This window comes from Bufo gargarizans, chromosome 5 (genome assembly GCF_014858855.1).
Source record: "Bufo gargarizans isolate SCDJY-AF-19 chromosome 5, ASM1485885v1, whole genome shotgun sequence".
Lineage (NCBI taxonomy): Eukaryota > Metazoa > Chordata > Amphibia > Anura > Bufonidae > Bufo > Bufo gargarizans.
The window spans coordinates 105,171,749-105,190,505 of record NC_058084.1 but is presented as its reverse complement, the minus strand read 5'-3'; the positions used below and the strand labels follow the sequence as shown (position 1 = coordinate 105,190,505).

The following is an 18,757-nucleotide window of genomic DNA, read 5'->3' as shown; positions in this document are numbered from 1 at the left end:
CAGCTATACCAGATCAAAGATGAACTCTGGCAAGCTGTTCCTCTACTGGAAAACAGCCTGCCGGAACAGTTTAGCGCTAGTGTGAAACTAGCCTAACCCTACAAATCTTGCCAGAGAGCAGAAAATAATTCCACTATCATATATTCTAATGCCAAATTGTGGAGATTTTTTTTTACATACTGGAACTTCACTGTGCATCTCTAAATCCCCCTAAGAAAATTGCTTCAAAGTACATAAACATAATTTTGCATGAAATTTTACTCAAATAACTATAGAAACATGCTAAGTGATAAATAAATATAATGGAATCATACATGCAGTCTTGTGGCAGTTTTTATGCCGTCTTTAGAGCAAAAGCTAGCAGCGGATTCATCAGGAAGGAGAAATATAAAGGAAATACTAGCATGTCTCCTTCTTGTTGGATCCGCTCTTTGCCTCCAGCTGGCGTCATGGCACAGTGCCGAGCAGCGATGCCAGTACACGATTACATGGCCACTGCGACCACAAACTGGCTGAAGGGTCACATGCTGGCTGTAAACAAAAACTGGGAGGACCGCCAGGGGAAAGAAGTGAGGAGTACGGTTTCTTTTTTTTTAATAACATTTGCACCCGTTTTGTTTTTTCATTTTTGGGGGGGGGGGGGGGGGGGGGAATTTGATCTCACTCAAAGGAGTTATTATACAAAAAATAATGTAAAGTTAAATCCAGGCCATAATTATTAACATTTTCTGTGTTTACACAAAAAAAAAAAAAAAAAATGCTTATATCCCCAGATCTTTAGGGATAATGTTAGTATAGCACCACCTGCTGTTTTGATCTCTGCACATTTCGGTGTGTGAGGGATCTGTAGTGTGGCTATCGGGCTACTTCTGAGGCTGCAATGTCTTCTCTGCTTCTCAGAGCAGATACCAAGACACTGTTACTGTAATTGTCCTTGCTCAACATCTGCCCTGAGAAGGAGAGAAGACGCAGCAGCTTCAGAAGCAGGAATCCCTCTAACACCTGACAGAGTGCAAAGACTGAGCATGTGTGTCCACCTCAGTGCATTTACTGAGATGGACACAAGGGCTGATGAAACAGCAGATGGCGCTATGCTAACATTACTCCTGAAATATCTAGGGATACAAGCATACGGTAAGTGTGAATTCAAAACATGCTTATAATTATGGGCTAGACATACCTATAAACAATATTTGTGGGATAGCCCCTTTAACAAAGCGAACAAGTAGCTTGTCAACCATGCTGTATTTTGACAAGTAGGAATTTTAGAACCTCTTATTAAAGCTACGACTCGAACGCCACATCTAATCAAGCCACGGATCAGAATTGGAAGTATATTTTTGTTTTGACCAATCTGCTTCATCAACTATGAGCTACATCCGGACTAAAAGAAAATGTGCAGTGAGGTCCCACCTACCCGCTGTAATTATGTAAGTATCCAGCACTTCAATAAGTGACCCATGTGCCCACAATTTATATTTTTATTCCATCTCTACAGTAACCACCAACCACAAATTAAGGGGCCAGAAACCTGTCCACACACTCCCTGGCACAATACAAAAAAAAATACATTTACAAAACTTTACTACAATTGTAATGTCCCATGACCTCGCTAAACGCTTTTGATAGTATTGAGCGAATGTGTGGTTTCAAGTTCGGCGTACAAGGTTTGGGTTATCTAAAAATTCCGTTATGGTCCGTGGTAGCGGAAATTATAACAGAATTTGTTAGATAACCTGAACCTTGTACGCCGAACTTGAAGCCACACGTTCGCTCAACACTAGCTTTTGACTTTTTTTTTTTTTTAAAGGCCCTCTTGAGCAAATGGAGGCACTCTGGATTACGATTCAAGCTTTTAAGGTGTGATTAGGATTATTTTTACTCTATCACATAAAACTCTAGTTATGCGCAGGTATAATAAAGCTCTAATTACTAAACACGTAAGACAAAAGGAAGTCTTCAGAATCTGGTGTTACAGAGGCAATGTAGCACAGACCGATAAGCTCAGGGCTCAAATTCTAGTCCAAATGGCTGTAGATTAATATGGAGGCAACATTTATTTTGATTTTTTTTTCAGTACAAACTCAAAGCACCATCAGAAAGCATGGATGTCATTCCTCATACCTGAGTGATGCTCCTAGTGAAGTGATGGCAAGTCAACAGAACAGCAGTCTCCTCTTTTCTTTCTAGTCTCTCACCATCACATTCAGACTGTGCGTATAGTCAGCAGTGGACATTCCCATCAGCATTAAAGGCAGCAATATTGTTGAAAAAAAATGCACAGACCATCAGTGACCGATTATTTAAATCATCCAAAAGCTAAAATAACCATGGAAAGCTTTTTATTCCCCCAAATTACACACATTTTCATGCAGCGAAAAAGAATTTAATAGACTTCTGAATGTACAAGAATTATTTAAAGGACTATTTCAAACTGTGGCCCAGCCATCTTATTACATATTTATATATATTTTTATGTATGTTCCTCGAGATTGAAACTTTTCACTAATCATGAATGATCCATAGGCTCAGCTATGTTGGCTATTTCTTCTGTGTCCTGACTGTCCATCTCTTCTGGAACATCTGTAGAACCTGCAGACCGGACTTTAGGTCTAACGGATAATGATGTTGCTATAGAGCTCTCAACATTACCGGCAGGTGCTACAGGTGCCATAGTTGTGTCTACATTCGCCCTTGAAGGGCTGCCCATGGGCTTTGATGAAAGCCATTCTCCCTTCTTTGGCGGAGTATCAGATCCTGACAATGGTTCTGCATTTTGATCCCGTAAGTGCTTATCCATCGAAGCCTGAATGGAGGAAACCATTTCTTGCAATTTTTTCCGTTGGGCTTCAATTAAATTGGGGTCAAGTTGGCGACCATCTCTCATAGTGACTACTCCGGGAGCTACTCTAATAAGCTCACTATCCTTCGATGTAGACAGAAATGATGAGGATTCAGAATAGGTTGCAGTGCTATTGGCAGTTGAGCTTGTCTTGGTTGCAGCTCTGGTTCTCTGGTTATGTTCTGGACTTGTGGAAGCTGTTCCTAGAGAGTGTCCTTTGCCTTGAAAGACTGTTACATTGTGATGTTGCTCAGACTTCTTCTTCACCACTCCACCACTGCCTAGTTTCATCAGCCCATGTGAAGGACTAGAGTCTCTGCTTCTGGAAGATGCTTCTGAACGCACTTGAGTCAGCGCCTCTTTAACTAAGTCTTCAACCTCAGGACCAATAGGAAAATGGCCAGCAGCATCCACACACAGTTCTAGCCGGTCTTCAGCCGCATTGTAAACAAATGTCTTGTTAGGTAGGTACGGAAATGTGCAGTGTTTTCCATCAACCACACCTAAAAACAGAAACAAAATATTATGTAAAAAAAGTTCTTACCTTTATGCTCACTATATATATCATAATAAAAAATAAAAAAAGATTGGTAAGCCAAAAAATGTTTTTACTTAATAAAAATATTTCCATAGTTTTAATCACACATCTTATTTTTGTAAGCTATGTAATAAAAACAGTAAGAGATTGAAATTCCTTTTACTAAGGCCTCACTTTACCCATGTTTTTCTTCATAATGTTGTAGAAGACACCACCCTGCTGGAACAGATGAGGCAGGCCTTTAGCATAGGACCAAACATCTTCTCCTGAAAGACAAAAGCACACAAATGTTGATCAGTACCACCATTCTTAGAGAAAAACTCAAATTTACTAATGTAAGTACATCTAGGTATGGTCGTAAATTGTGCCAAAATTTGGTGGATTTCTGGTACAATTTGGCAGATCTACATTTAGAAAAAACCACTGCACCCACCTCAATAGGTAGAGTGCAGAGTAAACCAACCAATAGTTGGTATAAAGTCAGATAAAATTGTCTATCTCTGCACCAGATTTATCATCCAGCCTGAGTCCATCTGATAAATCTAGTAAACACGTCCCAATGACAAGAAAAAGAAAAGACTATCTTAGATTTCTGATCATTAAAAGGGGGTTTGTCCAGAATTAGAAAAACATGACTCCTTTCTTCCAAAACCAGCACCGCGCGAGTCCAGTTCGTGTCTCGGTGCCATTGAAGTCAAAGGGTATGTGCTGCAATACCACATACATCATGTTGACAGGTGTGGAACTTTTTTTGATAGAAAAGAGCCATATATTTAAAATGCTGGACAATGCGTCATTGGTGGCATGTCACTAGGATATGATCAGATGTCAGATAGGTGTGGGTTCCAGGAGTGAGACTTGCATCTCTAGAATGGGGTCCTCAAAAGGAATGAGCTCACCACGCATGTGTAGCATTCTCCATTCAGTTCTAGTGGACTGCTGGAAATAGGCTACTTTCTGAACTCCTATACAAGTGAATGGAGAGTGGCCATGCTTGTGGGGTGCGCTTGTTTACTTTGGAAGCCCTGTTCTAGAGATAGGTGCGGGACTCACGCCAGATGTTTCAGGTGAGACTCCCATTGAAGAAAAAAATTATAATTATGAGCTTTAAAGGGTTTTATAGGACTTACATAATTGGTGACCTGTCCTGAGGATAGGTCAATAATATCAAAATGGCGGATGACCAATTCCACGGACCCCCCCCCCCCCCCCAATCAGCTGATTTCACGAGTCAGTGAATGGAAGCAGTGCTGCAGTAACTAAGTACGGCCACTAAACGGTAAAGTACTGTATAGTTCTGCGGCCTGGTTCTGGTCACAGCAGCTTGTAAAAATAGCTGGTTGGTGAGGGTGCCAGAAGTCGGACCACCGACGATCTGATACTGATGACCTATCCTAAGGATTGGTCATCAGTAAGTCCTAGAGAACCCCATTTTATGAGCATTATACATTATGATATACCCCAAACATAAACATACTTCTATATATCTGTGATACCATAAACTGCGTGACCACAAAATGCAATACCTGAAACTGTTCTCTACCCTATCCAATAGTTTTATGTAAACAGGGAATTACGGAATGACAAAGTAGACATCGGGAAGAAGAATCAGATTTAAATACAGACTCCTCTCTGCCTGTGACACTTGTGATATATTCAGTGCGCCACTGCCAGAGAAAGGGAAAATGAATTACTGCAGTAACGCCGAAACCCTGACGGCAGGTAATGGATCTTATGGGACAGATTAAAATGCAAAAAGCAAAGTCATTATGGGGACTCTTAATGGACATGGGAAATAACAGAACTCCCTTTCCAAATCGTAAAAATTGGTGCGTTCGCGCAAGAGTCGAGGTTGGTAATTACATGTTATTTCCCCAAAACAATACCATATTATGGCATACTCTTCATTTTAGTATGCCATAGATATGTATGCTGTATAGGGACTTGCATTGTGTGGGATGAGTTGCATCTTTGCAGCACTATATGGGGTCCATATGATGCATTGTACAATTTATTTATATAGCCATTCCAGTGTTCACCATGTGGTATAAATAATTTATTCTGCAGATCAGTATGCTTACGATGATACCAAACTTACAGAATTTTTTTTGTTTGACCATTTTTGCATAATAAAGACACTTATAAAAAAAAAATAATAATAATAATAATTGGCAGCACATACCAGAAGCCATAACTTCTTTTTTCATTGGCTGAGCTGTGTAAGGCCCCTTTCACACGAGCGAGTTTTCCGTGCGGGTGCAATGCGTGAAGTAAAAGCATAGCACCCGCACTGAATCCTGACCCATTCATTCTGTGTACATGAGCATTTTTTTCACACATCAGTTCTGTGTTGTGTGAGAAATCGCAGCATCTTTTATATTCTGCGTTTTTCACATAGGCCTGGCCCTATAGAAATGAAAAGGAATTCAGTAAAAAACTAATTGCATCCGGATGTAATGCGTTTTTCACTGATGGTTGCCAGGAGATGCCGTTTGAAAACCTTCGGGTTTTTTCATGCGCATCAAAACTGACTGCACCCGCACGGAAAAAACTGAACCACTGAACGCAATCACATACAAAACAGACTGAAGATGCTTGCAAAATTGTGCGAGTTTCACTGAACGCATCCTGACACAATCCGTATCGTTTGTGTGAAAGGGGCCTAAGGCTCCATTCAGACGTCCGTAGTGCATTGCGGACAAGAATAGGACACACTATTTTTTTCCGGACTTGAAGATCAGCGGTGCGCTCCGGAAATGCGGATGTGGACAACCCACTATGTGCTGTCCATAATTGCAGAACGGATGCGGACCCATTCTATGGACGTGTGAATGGACCCTAAAGGGTTCATTTTTGTGGGACAAGTTGTTCTTATCAAAACCATTTTTGAAAGTGAATTAACAGGAAAAAAAACAACGCAATTCTGACATTCTTTTAGACGACATGGGTCTTGCAACAAGTGACGTACCACCTAGTAGACTTTTTTAGGGTCTGTACATGGCAGAGCCAGCAAGTATAAGACCCCTGGATGCCATAGGAATTATCAGCAACCCATGATTATGTTCCAGGGGAGGATGGGGCATGAAATAGGGAGCCCCTCCCTCTAAAATCTCTTTGTTGACGTGGCCACTATCAACTGCAAAACCACTGGACAGGCAGACACGAGCTCCACCTGGCAGAGGACACCTCTACCGGGCTGAACCTGCAGCAACATGAAATACAGCAAATTGTTGCAAATCTGCATGAATTACATTGGCTTTTTGCTGCTGAAATGGCTGTGGATTTCATTGTTCACATTGTAAAGGGGAGACTCGCAGCATAAATTGGCAAACTACAGTTTTCAATTTTGTAACGTAAGTAAAATTACTCTGCAAAAGACGGGCACAGAGGTGACACAGAGCGCCAAAGTGAGTCAACAAGAAATAATCGCAGTTTAACATCTGGTCTTAGAAGTCAGAGCAGATAAGAGACTGCACAAGTTCTGAACAACCACCGGGGACGTCTACAGCAAAACCCATATGCCACATACAGTTCTAATGTGAGAATGAAGCCAAGGGTCCATAGATATTAGAAACCCTTCTGCATAGAGTGAAATATCACACGTGCAACCGGTGACATTTCAGTTTTATGCAACATTTCAAATACGCAGACTACATGTACTTTCCTTAGACAAGAAACAAAAGAAGTCATACTTAAAGGGGTTCTCCACCTTTTATTAAAGGGAGTCTGTCACCAGGTTTTTATGTTTTATACTGCTCATATAACATTATTGCGCACACACCCATGAATAAAACAGTACCCAAGTAGACAGGCTGCAAAAATGAGGTTATAAACTTATGCAAATTAGGTCTCGCAAGTGCGGTGGGACGGTGTTATGGCTGCAAGTGCCCAGGCCCCTCTGTGATCTGCACGCCTAACCCCTCTCCACTACAGACAGAGGCACAGACATGTGCCGGTAAACACCACAGCTCACCGTCCTCTGCTGGTGAGCCAAGGCATTAACCGGCGCATGCGCACTGAACATGTCTGTGCCTCTGCGCATGCCTGGGCCAGCTTCATAATTGACCCCCATAGTTCTCTCCTGTGTCATGTGATTACAACCATAAAACAACAGACATTCTTTCAATGACCTGCTCCATTACAAGAACATTTCTGGCTAACCTTAACCCCTTAGTGACCAAGCCTGTTTGGGCCTTTATGACCAAGCGTTTTTCTTCCTTTTTTCATCGTCGCGTTCCAAGAGCTATAACTTTTTTATTTTTTTCGTATATATAGCTTTATGAGGGCTTGTTTTTTACGGGACAAGTTGTAGTTTTTAATGGAACCATTTTTGGGTACACATAACTTTCTGATTAACTTTTATTAACTCTTTCTGGGAGGGAGATGGGGGAAAATAGCAATACTGCCACTGCGTTTTTACATTATAAATTTTACGGCGTTCATTTTTCGGTACAAATAACATAATATCTTTATTCTCTGGGTCAGTACGATTACAGTGATACTAAATACTTATAATTTTTTTAACGTTTTACTACTTTTTTTTCCAATAAAACCCCTTTTATTAACCAAAAAAATGATTTTGCATTGCCACTTCACAAGACCCCTAACTTTTTTTTTTCTTTTTCTATGGAGTTGTGTGAGGGCTTGATTTTTGAGGGACAACTTGTATTTTTCATTGGTATCATTTTGGAGTAAATGGCGCTTTTTGATCGCTTGTTATTACGTTTTTTTTCGGTGGAAACTAAGAATAAATTAGAAATTCTTTCTTTTTTTTATTTTTATTTTTTACGGCGTTCACCATAGGGGATAATTTATGTAATATTTATGTAGTCCGGGTCGTTACGGACGCGGCAATACCAAACATATGGGGGATATTTTCTTTTTGCAATTTTTTTCATTGAAAAGCGTATTTTCAATGAAAAAAAAGCATATTTTTTTATTTTATGGAATTTTTTTTATTTAATAAATGTGTATTTATTTATTTATTTTTTTACTACTTAAAAGTCCCACAAGGGGACTATAATATACAGTATTTTGATTGCTTTTAAAATGTAATGCATTATCTCTATAAGGCATTACATTTCAATAGCATTTCAATAGGGATGCTATTCAAAACTTGACCAGCAGGTGGCGCCAGAGAGGCACGGCCTGCTGGAAATAACTGAAGACAGGCTCGGGGCCCTGATCGGAAGTGAGGTAAGCTTCCGAACACATCAGCACCCCGCGATCTTATTTTCGGGGTGCTGATGGGAGACAGAGGGAGTCCGCTCCCTCTGTCACCACTTTACATGCAGCGGGCGCCATTGCGCCCGGCATGTAAAGGGTTAAACAGCCCGGATCGGCACTCCTGCCGGTCCGGGCTGTTAGAGCAGGGTCCCGGCTCTCATGTGAGAGCCGGGTCCGTGCTCCCCGCTGCACGGGGGAGCCGTGCAGCGCTTAGACCGGGCCGCCGTAAAAACGCGGCAGCCCAGCCTAAGGCCCCTTAGTGACCGCCGTAAAAACACGTATGGGTGGTCACTAAGGGGTTAAACAGTCATATTTTCATGCAAAAAAATTATTTTAGCATATGTTACTGCTGCTGCAGCATTGTGCGTGAGATTGACTGGATCCCTGCCGATCCCCATTATACTCAATGAGCTCTGACGGGCAAGTGTGGCACTATCCAGCTATGCCAAATCCAGAGAACTCCGGCAAGCCCGTCTCTACCAGAACAGCCTGCTAGATTGCTGTGGCGCATATGTGAAAGTAGCCATAGGCTCTGTTCACACTTACATTATCATGCTGCAGTATTGTACCCAGCAAAAAAAAAAAATGAAATCTGCCTGATCCTTTATAATTTGATGGAGGAAAAAAAATGTATTAGTCATGACAGATCATAATGGATTTGTCATACCCTCTAAAAATGAAAAACATGCCGCCATTTGAACAGAGACTGAGACAGGCCACATTTCCATCGGAGGTTCTGATAAGAGCTTCTGTTGGAAATTCAATCATATTTGACAGGAAAATAGCGCACCATGTAGGGCTGCAACGAGTACTTTTTTGCTTGCTTGCTATTACTCCCGCTCCGTGGTCTCCCACTGCGCTCGGAATACTCCGCTTTCCAGCAGGGCGCCTCCGGACACTCCACAGCACGACCATGGTCCCGCGCTGCACTGACCTCCTGACGTACGCACACCGTAACCTGACGCGCTGTGTGACGTCAGGCCCAGAGCAGCGCAGAATGATGGAGTGTTGGCGGCGCCCCTGCTGGAAACGTAAGTTGGTGACACCGAGGGGGTGGGTCGCGACTATGGCCGGACACCCGGAGTGTACAGCTTCATAGCAACCAATGACGCTGTGCACTCCGGGTGTCAGGAGGAGGGGCAGGAGAGCACAAGCAGAGACTATGACACAAGGGGGGAGAGCTGATGGCACTGGCATGGGGGAACTGAGATGATGGCACTGGGGGGAACTGAGATGATGGCACTGGGGGGAACTGATGCACTTGGGCTGATCGCACAGGGCGGAACGAAGGGTGTTAGGGACTGATGGCAGGGGGTCTGATGAGTTTTTGTAAAGGAAAACAGTCTATTAAAGGGGTTATCCCATCTTAGACAAAGGGGGCATATCGCTAGGATATGCCCCCATTGTCTGATAGGTGCGGGTCCCACCTCTGGGACCCGCACCTTACAAAGAGAACGGAGCCGGGGAGAGATGTGGCTGGAGGACCCCGGGTTTCCTGGGATCCGTCCACCACCAGGCGCAGCTCCCCGCCTCTCCCATTGAAGTGAATGGGAGCGCACCGCGCATGAGTGGCCACCGCTCCCATTCATTTCTATGGGGCCGACGGAAATAGCCAAGCCAGCGCTCGGCTATTTTCAGCAGCTCCATAGAAATGAATGGAGGGCAGCTGCGCATGCACAGTGTGCCCTCCTCAAGTTTCTCCACTTCGTTCTCCTTGTAGGTGAGAGTAGGTGGGTCCCGCACCTATCAGACAATGGGCAATATGCCCCCATTGTCTAAGATGGGATAACCCCTTTAATTAGACCATTGTCCTGTCACTACGTTTTTTTTATTGAAAGGCTCTGCATGACATGAACTATTAGGGAGTTTTTCACCTCCATTACACATACATCATCACTGCCCTGTAGGTTATATAAACAGGTAACAGATCGCACCTTTCTTACTGTTTGGATGATATATGCTAATGACTTGCAAGTGCCCAGGGGCGTTCCCCATTGATGTAAGTGCCCATGCCCTCTGCGGTTGTTCCCGTCTCCCATGCCTCACTTTATGACAGCCCAGCATCCTTACATCACCTAAGGACAGTGAAACATGGGAGAAGGGATCAGCAGCAGTTTTTGGAGGGCATGGGCACTGGCATCAATAGGGGAACGCCCCTGGGCACTTGCAAGCCATTAGCATATATCATCAAGCTTTGTTTTTTTCAGTATCAGATACACAGAAAACAGTAAGGAAGTCACAATCTGTTACCTGTTTATATCACTTCACAGGTCCCTGCTGATCTCTGCTTGCTGTCATTTAATATTTACACTCGCTGTTTGCTCCCTGGGGATAGAAATATGTCCTGGTCACGAGATGGACACACAGGTCCACATTCACTAAGGTGTCTGCATCTACAACTTGTGTAAAAAGTGGGGCAAATTGAAATGACCCCTCTGTATCGCAACTAGGATTCCTGCACTTTTTTCTAATCGGCTTGAAAAGGGGTGCGGGGTTTAACGGAAAGGGTTGAAGTGTTGCATGGAAGGGGCGTGACCTCATATGCATCTTGAGTTCAAACATCCAACGGTGGACTCAAAGGCTGAGTATAGAGAGCCAAACTGCACCCAGTCTTGTACCTGTGGGTCCATCGCATGACCAGGACAGATTTGTATCTACTGGAAGTAAACATGGAAAATTTCTATTGAATGACAGCAGAGATTTTAAAACGAATACAGAAAGTATATGGGAATTCTTTTTCATTATACAAAGAGCATGCATTTGTGAAAGCCGGCAAATAACTCTTCATTGGAGACATCCTATACAGACTTCTGTTCTTAAGTAATATAGAACCAGTAACGAGTACTGACGGCAACATCCAGTGGGCACAATGTCTGCCGCAAGCACGGAGCAGCTCCTGCATTCTACATCAAGGCACTTAAGAGGAAATGTACCTTCCTAATATAATGCAAGAGCCAAGAAGCAAACTCATCCACTTATCCAGGAACCAAAAATGTGACTGGCGAAGGGGCTCTGATCTGAAGCCAGAGAAAATAAGGAAGATGGGGGGGGGGGGGGGGGGCTGGGTGAGAAGACGGGTGCCCAAGTACAAGAAAGGCCTCTTCACGCATCTGTGAATCACGGACGTATGGGGTCCATTCTCAGATGGCACACGTACCCACTGACTTTCATGTGTGTAGTCACACATCAGAGGTATCCCACGGACCCATGGTGACATCACAGATCCCTCACTCACATTATAGTCTATGGGTCACACAATACAGATGCCATCCATGTTTCATCTAAAGGGAACCTGTCACCGGGATTTTGTGTATAGAGCCGAGGACATGGGTTGCTAGATGGCCGCTAGCACATCCGCAATACCCAGTCCCCATAGCTCTGTGTGCTTTTATTGTGTAAAAAAAACGATTTGATACATATGCAAATTAACCTGAGATGAGTCCTGTATGTGAGATGAGTCAGGGACAGGACTCATCTCAGGTTAATTTGCATATGTATTAAATCTTCTCTTTTTTTTTACACAATAAAAGCACACAGAGCTATGGGGACTGGGTATTGCGGATGTGCTAGTGGACATCTAGCAACCCATGTCCTCAGCTCTGTACACAAAATCCCGGTGACAGGTTCCCTTTAAATCATGTAAAGTGTGTAGATTGTGCGTTTCCTTACCCATGAGGGTGGCCAGCAAACACAGGGAGTACATCTCCTTATCAATCTGGTCTTGAAGCTCCTTGGAAACCGACTTCACAGACACAGCAGAATCCTCCTCTGTGACTGCATGGGCCGAGTGAGCAGACGTGTGCTGTACAGGTTTTTCTTTGGCCTTTAAAATTTCTACCGTCACTCGGTCTCCATGTTGTAAGGGTACAGGTTCATTCTCCATACCATCCTTGGGTGGTAGCAGCTCTTTAGGAGGAAATCCATAGCGAATACTCTGTAAGTAAGGAGGAATATCCAACTCTTTAGCTATTCCGTCCTGCAGCTCAGAGAACGTCGTGGAGAACTTTAAGGTAAGCATTGCCTGGCGGCCATCATTGGTGGTTATGCGGATTTTCTTTTCTTTGGAGGATGTCGGGGAGTAAGGCGTTTTTGTGGGTGTTGAAGGCCCTGATGAAGGACCATCTCTGACCGTGCCAGGAGAGGAAGATCTCACGTTCCCTTTCTCTTCCTGTTTAATCTTGTCGGATTTGCGTTTCTGCATTACGGACGCTTGTTCTGTGATGTTTTGCTGAATCTTCCTTTCGGTTTTGCTCATGTTTAACTCTTCCTTGTGCAACGTTTTGGCCTTTTGGCCAGTCAGAATGATTTTTGTTGGTAAATGAGAGTCTGAGTCCTGTTCTGGTTTAATATCTTCCACTCGTTGGACGTGAGCTCCATCTATGGATACCGGGGTGTAGTCATCAGGATTCTTTTTGGCTGTCTGATGTAATATTGTGTTGACGACCTTCTGTACAAGAATTTCACTGCCAAACTCCCCTGGGAAGTGCTTAGTGACTAGTTTCATGGCAACATCATAGACATTACTATTCAGACTGGTGTCACTTTCATACTGGAACCAGTAGACCGTTTCCCTCACTACTCTTCCGCCCCACTCTAGTGTTATAGGGAAGGCTTCAGGTAAGTTGTCATATTCCTTACCATCCCAGTAATGTTTAAAGCCACAACCACATTTGCCCCCGTAAGACCTAGTGTTAGTTCTGTCTCCATCCAGATACACAATGGATGAATCGCTCCTCACTCTGCGGACGTTGTTCCCCCGACACCAATTACAACTGGTCAAATTGCTCAACGTAAAGTCAGGTACTAAAATATCGCTTACTGCGTCATATGAACAGACAATGTTATTGAGGGGAAAGCTGTAATTCTTATCTGGCTTCAACTGACCGTGTGTTGACTTTGCCAGGTTATAGAGCTTGCCACCGGGGGCCAACCACTCTGGAGGAACCAGAAGTTCTGACAAAGCCCCACATATAAGGCATTTGTAAAGGCGATTTTCCAGCACTGCCTTCTTAGCGGCAGCAGTAACTTCTTCAGGCTGAATGCCAATGACTCCAGTCCGTCTGTAAAAGTACTGGTGCACGTCAGCGACCAAACTGGGGTGGATGCCATGCTTGTCCATGAACACCTCTTCCATAGCAGCCACCAGTCGTAGAAGATACTTGTCTTGTAGACTCCGGTCTCCTCCAATAACGCAACTACCGTCCTCCTCCAACTTGACGTACTTTCGGATCAAATCTTGTGGCACCCCCCATGCTTTGGGAAGTAATTTCAAGGGTAATTTTGGCAAGGGACCACCTTTGATACCAACCAAAGGGATGTAATGATTGCGTCCTGAGCTGCTCCAGGCAATGCAGATTGGTTTATTGAGCTGTCCATCTTTACCTTTACAGTTTTCCACAGGTATCAATCCGGGAAGGAAAGTAGCCGAATAATCCCCCGAACTTCTCATGCCGCTTAAGGAATCCAGCAATATAATGGGCCGATGAAGAACATTGGCAAGTCCGAATATGTGAATATTACGCAGACCTAGAGGAACGCCTTCCGGCGGGACAAACCACGGATCGCACTCATTGATGATGTCTTCCCACTCCGCCACATCGATGAAGTCATGGAAGAGGGCTTTGTATCTGTCCAGGTTTTCTTTCAGATGCTTTTTTAGGTTCTCCCGTAAAGCGTGCCAAAAAAGCTCTCTACCCACCAGCGCCCGAGACACGGCGTGCACCAAGCAGTGCCCATCCCCATCAACGTGCACAGGTATGAAGCACTCTTGGTTGCTGTTGGCCTTCTTGATGTCCTCCAAGGTGTCGTGAAGGTACAGCAGGCTACCCGAGCGGTCCTTCCCATAGCCCACCGTGTCTACGTGCTCGGACTCAATCAGGAAGGCCCTGTCCCCCAGCAGCGAGCAGTCAAACACGTCCCCCTGGTTCATGTCCCTCAGCAGCTTGGCCTTGCCAGTCTGCTTGTCCATGCCATACCGGGCCAGGATGGGGGACAGCAGCTTGCAGTGATAGTTGGAGAGCCCCATGACTTTCACCATGTCCGTGTTCCTCCTGGGGGTCCCAGCCACCCCCAGCAGGGCGTTCCTCAGCAGGTTGTGGAGCACCACGTCCGGCTCGGTGATTTCCTCCACCTCCAGCAGCTGTCTCTGCTCATGTCTCTGGCCGCAGTCGGTGCACTCGATACTGGCAGACCCCTGAGCCGGGAAGAAGAGCCGGGCCCTGCACTTAGGGTCCGGACAGGTCCCTGAAAAGATGCGGCGGTCCCTCCTCCTCTGCTGCGCCTGTGCCGGGGACTGAGGAGGCTGCTGAGCCATGTCTGCACACTGCTGCGCTCACCGCTTGCTCATCCTCCCGCGCCCGGCCACCAGCAGCAACAGCAACGGTCTCCAATGCGGAAGCACAACCCCCGCTCTCCGCCAGCTGCTGCTCCGCCCCTTTCTGTTTCCGAGGCCGTTGACAGGCGTAACGGCCCCCTTTTCCCTAAACCACGCCCATTCTGCAGCCTAAGACTCACTGTAGTTGTAGTTTTAAGAACCGCTTTACGCTAAGGTACTGCAGAGCCGGGAAAATACAACGTCCAGGATGCATTGCGAAGGACACCCGGAAGTGGCGACAAGTCGCTGCCTGTGGATGTGTAGGCAATGTGCTGATTCTCATAGGTTATGGAGGAGCTGGGTGACAGCTGGGGGAGGAGCCGGGACTTCCTGTTAGGTTTTTTTTTTTGTTTTTTTTTTTTGCTTGGTTAGGCTGTGTCATGTACAGGTGCTGGCTGTCTGGTGTGGCCCTCACACTGTCTGGCACCTCGTTACTAGACGTTAATTGCCTAGAACTACAATCCCGAGTACATTATTACATCTCCTCCATATTCCCTTCACGTGATAAAACTGCCTGCAGCCACCAAGGGCTTGGCCCTTTTCAGAACTTCCATAGAAGTGAACAGAGAGCATTCCCTGTTCTAGAGATAGGTGTGGGTCCGATATGCCACCAATGTGTAAGATGGGCCAACCCCTTTAACCCTTTCGCTACTGGAGTGATAGGCAAACATGGCGCCGGCTCGCACGTGCAGCGGGCCTAATGGACGGCAGGTCCCTGCTGTTTCAAAACAGCATAGACCTGCGACTAATTGCCGTGACCGGCAATAATGCGGATTGCAGTAATTACCGTATTTTTTGCCCTATAAGACGCACCGGCCCATAAGACGCACCTAGGTTTTTGGGGAGAAAAATAAGAAAAAATTATTTTTAACCAAAAGGTGTGCTTTTGGTGGGTTTGGAACTAATGGTGGTCTGTGGGTGGCACTATTAATGGGGATCTGTGAAGGACACTGTTATGGGGGGATCTGTGGATGACAGACACTGTTATGGGGGGGATCTGTGGATGACGGACACTGTTATGGGGGGACCTGTGGATGACGGACACTGTTATGGGGGGACCTGTGGATGACGGACACTTATGGGGGGATCTGTGGATGACGGACACTGTTATGGGGGGATCTGTGGATGACAGACACTGTTATGGAGGGGATCTGTGGATGACGGACACTGTTATGGGGGATCTGTGGATGACGGACACTGTTATGGGGGGGATCTGTGGATGACGGACACTGTTATGGGGGGGATCTGTGGATGACGGACACTGTTATGGGGGGATCTGTGGATGACGGACACTGTTATGGGGGGATCTGTGGATGACGGACACTGTTATGGGGGGGGATCTGTGGATGACTGACACACTGTTACAGGGGGGGATCTGTGGATGGCACTGTTACAGGGGGGGATCTGTGGATGGCACTGTTACAGGGGGGATCTGTGGGTGGCACTGTTACAGGGGGGATCTGTGGGTGGCACTGTTATATATGTGCCATCCACAGACCCCCCACCCCATAACAGTGCCATCCACAGCCCCCCAGCCCATAACAGGCATCCACAGCCCCCCAGCCCATAACAGTGGCATCCACAGACCCCCCCCCCTTAACTGTGCCATCCACGGATCAGCTCGCCCACCCACCCGCCGCCGCCCCCGCCTCTGCCGCCCCCCAGTATACTAATATTAAATGTCTTATTCAATTAAAATGTATTAGATATGCCCCCTCACTCCTAAATTCCTAATAGTACCTTACATCCTATTCCTAGGTTCTGTAATGCAGGCCGGGCGGCCGGCGCGTCACTCACTGACGTCACTTGCCTGCGCCGCCTGCTTCATTCATAAAGTAGGCGGCGCAGGCACGTTAGGCGGCGCAGGCAGTTACGCTGCCGCCCGCCTGGCCTGCATTACAGAACCTAGGAATAGGATGTAAGGTACGATTAGCAATTTAGGAGTGAGGGGGCATATCTAATACATTTTAATTGAATAAGACATTTAATATTAGTATACCGGGGCGGGGATATAGTACATTGATTGCACCGCCCGCCGCTATTCCCGGCCCCCAGCTCCTCCTCCCAGTCCCTCACCCGGCCCCCGCTCACTCTACATCGCATCCAGCGATGTTAAATTGTCAGCATTCGCCCCATAAGACGCAGGGGCATTTCCCCCCGATTTTTTTGGGGGGGGGGGAAAGTGCGTCTTATGGGGCTAAAAATACGGTAAAGCCTTTAGAGGCCATGATCAAGTGAGATCATGGCATCTAAATGGTCAAAAACCCGGACGCTGGCGCTTCCGGGGGTGTTACCGGCATCCTCTGTGGCCAGTGAGGATGCCGCTAATTGATTCGAATGCGTTCAGCCTTGCAAAAGAGGCTTACAGCATTGAAACTGCAATTCTTATTTAGGCCAACACAAGAAATGAGCATCAGACAGTAATAAATTCATTTTAAAAATACATGATTGTTCAAAATAAAAAAATTGATTATGTAGACTCAAATACGAGCTTCAAAATCAGTACAAAAAGGTTAAAAAATTTAGAAAAAATATATATAAAAATTTAGAAAAAATATAAAAGTTTAAATAACCCCCCTTTCCGTATAATAAAAAAAGAAATACCTAAATAACAAAAAATATAAACATCATGGGTATCACCGCGACCGTAAACGCCCGTATTATTAAAATATAAAAATATTTTTCCAATACCGCAAATTGCGTAATGGAAAAAAAGGGTCAAAATTGCCAATTTGCCATGTTTTTCCTTGCTAATAAAAGGTGATCAAAAAGTCACACACACTCCAAAATGGTATCAATAAAGACTACAGATTGTCCTGCAAAAAAATTAGCCTCCAGACAGCCCAGTAGTAAAAAGTTATGGGTGTTAGAATGTGGTGATGTAAAAAAAAAAAATTGGTTTCAAAATTAAATTTTTACACTATTTAGACATAAAAAACCTATACATATGGGGTATCGTTGTAATCGTACTGACCCAGAGAATGAAGGGCATGTTTTGCCGCAAACAGCACGCCGTGGGAATAAAACCTGTAAAATGGTGAATGAATTGTGTTTTTCAATTCCACCCCATTTGGATTTTTTTTTACCGCTTCCCACTACAATGTATGCCATAAAATAAGCCCGTATACAGCTATGTGAATGGAAATATAAAAAGGTTATGGCTCAAGGAAGATAGGGAAGAAAAATTAAAATGCAAAAACGAAAAAAACTCTGGTATCCTAAGGGTTAAAGAGGACCTGCCCCCACTCCTGACATGCCTGTTTTAATATCTTCATGCATTCCCCATGTAATAATGATTCTGGGACATCTATTCTTATGGCTCTATGTTGTTCCGTTCCTCTATTATTTCTACTAGACGTTATGAATGAATTGCTAGCAGTCTGCAGTAAGGGTACAGAGGGGAGGTAACAAGTTGAGGACTTGAGGGAGTGTCCCTGCACAGTCTGACACTATCCAGTCAGTGCTGCCATTTTCAGACTGTGCAGGTACACCCCCCTTCCAATTGGTTACCTTCCCCCTGTACCCTTACTGCAGACTGCTAGCAATTCATCCATAACTTATAGCAGAAATAATAAAGGAATGGCACAACATAGAGTCATAAGAATAGATGCTCTAGAATTGTTATTACATGGGGAGTGCTTGGAGCTATTAAAACAGACATATCAGGCGAGGGGAGAGGTCCTCTTTAACTAAAGAAATCATCCATCCACACTGGTGTCATTCAAGCAGTCACATAATGCATACAGTGTGTCTAAAGCATGCTTCCTTTGACACATTC

The 18,757-nt window shown here is 44.9% G+C and overlaps 1 protein-coding gene across 1 annotated transcript; it reads right to left on the bottom strand.

The window, feature by feature from the left end:
* Window positions 1-641: 641 nt before the first annotated feature.
* Window positions 642-15,056, bottom strand: VCPIP1 (valosin containing protein interacting protein 1). The gene is made up of 3 exons (XM_044292819.1): window positions 12,276-15,056; window positions 3,560-3,646; window positions 642-3,345 (listed from the first exon to the last, which is right to left on the bottom strand). The coding sequence occupies exons 1-3, from the start codon at window positions 14,917-14,919 to the stop codon at window positions 2,510-2,512; spliced, it is 3,567 nt and encodes a 1,188-aa protein (XP_044148754.1). The 5' UTR covers window positions 14,920-15,056; the 3' UTR covers window positions 642-2,509.
* Between the last annotated feature and the right edge of the window lie 3,701 nt (window positions 15,057-18,757).

What these genes read in the sequence shown, in the direction of transcription:
- VCPIP1 (XM_044292819.1), bottom strand. Translation starts at nt 14,919, where the DNA reads ATGGCTCAGCAGCCTCCTCAGTCCCCGGCACAGGCGCAGCAGAGGAGG. An exon ending in TTTGCTGGCCACCCTCATGG is followed by an intron (nt 3,647 to 12,275) that starts GTAAGGAAACGC and finishes TTTGTCTTTCAG; the next exon opens with GAGAAGATGTTTGGTCCTAT. An exon ending in CATTATGAAGAAAAACATGG is followed by an intron (nt 3,346 to 3,559) that starts GTAAAGTGAGGC and finishes TTCTGTTTTTAG; the next exon opens with GTGTGGTTGATGGAAAACAC.